Genomic DNA, 5,839 nt, shown 5'->3' with positions numbered 1-5,839 from the left:
GTGCAAGCCTCCGGCCGCCGGGTCCGTTTCCACCCCCCCCACTCCAGGACCGGAGACAGGAGGCAGAAGCCTCCGGTCGCCCGCTCCCTTCCCCTCCCCCACCACCCACTCCTGGGCTGGCAACTGGAGGCCGAGTCCCTTCCCCCCCACTCACTCCAGGGTCAGCAACGGGATGCAGAGGCCTCTGGCCGCCGCCCCCGTTCCCCCACCCCCCTCCCACCCTCACCCACTACTGTTTACCTTACCACCATCCAGCCTATGCGTTCGTTACAGACCACATCTTTCTAGATCCCGTTGTATCGGTTTCACAACGGGCTTTTCTGCTAGTATTTATATAATCTTAAGAGGGGGTTGGGGGGAACCAGTCTGATCCACTTTGTCTGTCTGTGTTCTTGCCACTCAATATTCCACTGGAGACATGACAGAAAAGTGAAAAAAAATTAAAAGGGGCCTTCTGGACTTAAGGTTCTTACCCAGAAATTCAGTACCATGCCTGATCACCAGATCAAATTTCAGAAATAAGCAATGTTCTGGATCTGGATATTTTCCAGTATGGAATATTTATTCTGTCTTTTAAAAAATAATAAATATAATGTGGCATAACATAAGCCAGAATGAGACCGACTGTTGACATAAACTTGTTTGTCTTTCTTCTGAACTGGTCATATGTACTTAACCCACTCTGAGTTTGCTCCGAGTTATCCTTTTAGTAGCAGCCTTAGGGGACTTGTAAAGCAACTTGCTATACTCTTGGCTGGGATAAAGGTTTATTTATTTAGGAATTAACACAGTTGATAGGAAAGAGGAGAGAGAGAGAGAGAGGTTCCTAACTACATTTCTAGCTGAGAGGGGGGGCAAGACTGAGTGTGGCACTTCCAAGAAGAAGGGGGAAAGTGCCATAAGAGCAGCAATCTGGAGACAGGCAAGGAGTGACACTTAACAGGAGAGAGAAGGTGCTGACCTCACTATCCCATCTAATTGTCTTCTTGCTACCCCCCTGCAGGGCCTTCTTCTCTTCTTCTTTGTACACCAGACATTGCCTTCTCCAACAGTACCTCCTTCTATCCACTGAAATCAATAGGTTCAAGTTTGCACTCTTAAGTATTTCAAGAGTTATTTGTGACATTTGTCATGGATGGTCAATCTTTTAAAGGGTATCCCTTTATTTTAAAGGAGACTATTGAATTTCAGCTTTCTTTTTTTTTGCTTCCCAGTCATTTTTTTAACCTGGTCTTAATACCAAAACCAGAACAATTTTAAATAGAACTTAAATGTGTTGTTGATATGTATACATAAATAGTATTTCCTTTATTTCTTCTGGGAAAGGTATCGATGTTTCCACTGGCTGTGTCACTGGCTTTTAGGGCTATTAGCAGATGTACTACATGCATTGCCTGTGATAGCCAGTCACTGAAAGCAAAGCTTAAATTTGCATATATTAACACATGTCTTTTAATTAACCAGTTTCTAACCCCCACTGTGCATATTTTTCAGGGTGGGGGCATCTGCCTCCTAAGTGTGGGCACTTGGGCAGCTGCTGACCCTAATGGATTTCAGAGCATCATTGTTTCCAGTCCACTTCTGAATGTAGGGGCTTACCTCATCATCTTTGTGGGTGTGGCACTTGCATTCCTGGGTTTCTTGGGTTGCTTTGGAGCCATCAAAGAAAACAGGTCCACCCTGTTGCTTGTAAGTAGAGTGCAGGTGTGTTGGGAATGAAGGATAAATATGGAGAAGTAGACCACAGATTGGGAAATATTACTAGGGGTACAGCAAGCACAATTACTACGGTGTGAAATACTGGGAGCTGTGGGTGCATTAGCAAGTGCATAGGTTATGGATTAATGCTTAACAGCCTCAAAATCAATAATGATAGGAGAATGCGACCTTTGAGTTGGTGGTTGGGTTGACATGTGCGGTTCCAGTATGAAAACCAGGCTGTGACTGGTCTTATTCTTGTCCTGCTTCTTCTTCTCATCCCACAGTTCTTTGTGTTGGTGCTTCTGGTGTTCTCTGTGGAGATTGTGGCTGCTGCACTCATTCTTGTCAATAGGAAACAGGTAACAAACAGCTGATCCTGGGCCCAGTGGTGGGGGATGGGCCGGAGAAGTACCTGCCTCCTTCATCCCCAATAATCTCCCTATGTTTGTTGCTTCCTCCTCTTACTGAAACTGTCTTCTGCAACCCTAAACACTGCCTCCTCCTCCTCCTCCTCCGAGACATTTCTGATGGGAAGGTATTATGTTAATTTACTAAAGTTAGGGCTTATACTTATTTATTTATTGGACTAGAAATAATGCCCGTTGCGGAAATAAATACAACGGGATCTAGAAAGAGGCTCTGGGAGAGTGCTCTGGCTTTGGGCAAACAGTGTCAGTTTCCTGTGGCGACCTCAGCAGGGTTTAATGACAGAGTCCACTGTTTTCTCCAGAGGGACTGATCTGTGCTACCTGAAGAGCATTTGTATGTTTGAGTTATCTGTAGCCCTCACCTGGAGAGTGGTAACCATTGTTACCCATTCTCCTCTCCCCTATTAGGTATGTTATGCAACTGAAAATTCCAACTGTCTTGCGGGGGGGGGGGAGTTTGAGGTGTGGAATGGACTGAAGTCCAATCAGCTTCCATATGCAAAAGACCAGGTTGTCGCAGCAGTTGTGGTGTGGGCGGGACCCGGGCTTTGCCTTCTGATTGGTGGCGATATATGCTGAGGAGCAGTGCCATCAGCCATACACTAAGGGAGTGCATTTTAGAATTAGAACTTTGGCACCCACTATTCAATTATATATAAGGAGAGATTTCTACCTCACCCTCCTGCCGAGTTTATACAAAATAAACAGGCAGTGCACAGACACTCTTAAAGCTATGGAGAATTCTGGGGTAGCTCAAGTAACCAGGGCATTCAGTAGAGCAAACAGTGATTGGTTTAAAGACAATGAGAATATCCGGGGATATGCAGTTTAGCAGAGTAGGCTCCTCGAAACTTGGCTTCTCAGTGAGTTTTCAGTTGTGTTATGGAAGACATTCTGTTTGATAATACTGTTGCTATAGGAAATAAATATATTAATTGAACAACCTACATTAGGTTGACTGCCTCCTTTTCTTGCTGCAGTTCGCTGGGCTCCTCGAAATGCCACTCCTAGAGAGTTGGTGGGCTCTCAAGAACAGCATAAAGTGCCTGTAGGAGGAGAGGTAACTGGTTGGAATCCAGCACAAGCCAAAGTGCCCCTTGCATTAGTCGAAGGAGCCTTAGGATCTAACCCAGTATGTCCATGACTTTGTATACGACTAGGCTTCATTAGAATATAGTGGTTGTCATGGATGTTTGAAATGTTGATATGGCCTGAAATCAACAGAATCAATCTTTTAGAGTTGAATAGAGAAAAACGCTCTGCTGTGACCTGGTTCTGTGGATGAAAGTCTCAAGAGACGTCCATCTTAGCTCTTGGGCGTTGCACTTTTGATAACTAGATGTCATGGAGAGATTCAGCAGATAAAACTTTTCCTGTCAGAGCCAGCAGGAAAGAGGACGACTGCAGTTGCTAAATCTCTACTTGCTGTGCAGCTATTAAATGCTGTGGTGTAACTTCGAAACTTGACTTGAGCAACACTAGCCACATCCAACATCTCCCTTTGATGCAGTATACTTGTTAGCAGGATAGAAAAAATCTTTACTCTTTCTTCAGATCAAAGCTGAATTCTTCCTGTCTGATCTGCAGAGGAATTACCAAGGGGACAATGCTTCTGATGTGTTCTCCACATCTTGGAACACCATCATGATTGCGGTACAGTTCTTCTTCAAAATGTTATCATATTCAGATCACTGTAGAACTGATGAACTGACTGCAAGTGTATGTACGGTTGCCAACTCTGGGTTGAGAAATTTCTGGAAATTTGGGGGTGGAGCCCAGGGAGGGCAGGGTTTGGGGAGAGGAACCTCACTCAGCAGGGTAGAATGCTGTAGAGTCCATCATCCAAAGTAGCCATTTACTCCAGGGGAGCTGATCTCCGCAGTCTGGAGATTAGTTGTAATTCTAGGGGAACTCCAGGCCCCAACTAGAGGCTGGCAACCCTACTAAGAGTCCCACCCCAACCCCTTTTGCTCAGTGAATGAGCAATTGTTATTGGTTTGTTGTACAGGACCCCAGCATTTCCCTGGAGGAGGAATGTGCTTCAGGGGCAACATGTGTTTCTCTCTGTGGTACAAAAAGCACAAGCCATCTTTTTCAGGATTATAGAACAAAGGATGAGACAGGAATGCTGACAGAGTTTCTGTTTCATTGTTTACTAGAACCTGTTAAAGGACTATTATGGGGTAGGCAATCCCTGGTCACATGATGTGCCAAATTGTGGCATGCTAGACCATTTTGCTCAGCATGTAGAGCCAGTTCTGCTCCTGAGGGACTGAGGCAAGGTTGGCAGACATTCTAGGGCTCAGCTTGCTCTCTGGCCAACTACATTTGTCCCTCTATCCACACTTTTGTTTGCTGGAACATCTTCACAAGTGGTAGATTGGAGGCAGGTAATACTTACGCAAAACAAAATGCCTACCCCTGAACTATCAGTATTACTGTTAGTCTCTTGTACTCAATGAATGGACAAAACTCAACACCTTTTAAAGAATCCTAAAATATTATAGTTGAAGAGAGAAGGTGGAACATAGGATTGCGAAGTCTTTCTTAGACACTGAAAAGCATAGAAGAACCCAGAAAAAGAATAGCAGCTATTGCTCAAATATGGCCAGGAAATGGACTACACCCTATAATGTACCTGTGGCTGATTTCACTACTACATATTATATATTTCCATGTTTGTTTACATTACAGTTATATTTATTATTTACAAAGGAACCCAGCCCCAGTTCTTTCAAGTGATTGAGTAAGAATCTGAGCTCTGAGCTCTACTTTCTGATTATACTTTTCTTTCTGTTGTAGTTTTCATGTTGTGGCATTTCAGGGCCTGATGATTTTGGGAACTGCTCCCATTTCCAGGAGCAACAGCCAGATGAACTCTGGCCTCATGCCTGCTGCACTCGGGACAGGCCCCTCCACACAGGTCACCTTTTAGACTGGAAGCGCTGCAGGCAACGAGATCCCGAGTACCTCAATAGCCAGGTAAGGACAAAGGTCAAACTACCTGCTACAAATCACTTCATGTCCCCAATCCACATGTCACAGTGGAGCTGGGTTCTAGTTTTCTTTTGAAGAAAGAACATATAAAAGGCCTCTTACGTGCTCCTCTGACAGAGCAGGAGTAGATAAGATACTGCCCTGCTCTTCAAGTCTTTTTCTTTATGCAAAGTTCGAAAGTTTGTTCTTCAGCTGGTGTGGAAGTTTGAGATGGAAAATGTAACATCATCACTCTTTTCTGTGAGAGACTCCTTATATGTAACCTCTGTAAAGGCACCTCTCTGTAGTGTTCTGAGGTGACATGTGTTATGCTGCCTCCTTGCATTCCTTAGCATTCCCTACTTATTTTTACTGCCACCAAACACTCTTATATCAGAATTCTTAGTTGGACCTAAAGATCAGGATGGCTTAGTTATATATGGTAGAATGACAGGACGGTCAGCACATGGGTGGTGGGCTCTGAGGTAAAAGGGGATCCTTTACTCTAAATAAAACAGTTGTTTCTGTTAAACATAAACAGAGTTTATAATAGAGATCTGTATTACCATCCAGGAACCCAACTGTGAAATTGACTGCATCTGTTGAAGCTTTAAACAGAAACTTTATCATAGGCATGTTATCATAGGCATGAGCCTGCTATGCGGGGAGGGTGGGATACAAATACAATTAAATAAATAAATAATAAATAAATAAATAAATAAATAAATGTGAAA

General features: G+C 43.9%; 1 protein-coding gene across 1 annotated transcript in view; it reads left to right on the top strand.

Annotated features, from left to right (window-relative positions):
• LOC107107862 (tetraspanin-18-like) overlaps positions 1-5,839 on the top strand; it is a 12,079-nt gene that overhangs the window by 2,473 nt on the left and 3,767 nt on the right. Inside the window, exons 2-5 of the mRNA XM_015408218.1 lie at positions 1,495-1,689; positions 1,986-2,060; positions 3,684-3,782; positions 4,932-5,111. Of these exons, the coding sequence (XP_015263704.1) occupies positions 1,495-1,689; positions 1,986-2,060; positions 3,684-3,782; positions 4,932-5,111 (549 nt within the window). The remainder of the gene's footprint in view (positions 1-1,494; positions 1,690-1,985; positions 2,061-3,683; positions 3,783-4,931; positions 5,112-5,839) is intronic.

This window comes from Gekko japonicus, unplaced genomic scaffold (genome assembly GCF_001447785.1).
Source record: "Gekko japonicus isolate JY-2015 unplaced genomic scaffold, Gekko_japonicus_V1.1 scaffold211, whole genome shotgun sequence".
NCBI lineage: Eukaryota > Metazoa > Chordata > Lepidosauria > Squamata > Gekkonidae > Gekko > Gekko japonicus.
This window is presented reverse-complemented; position numbering and strand designations above follow the sequence as displayed.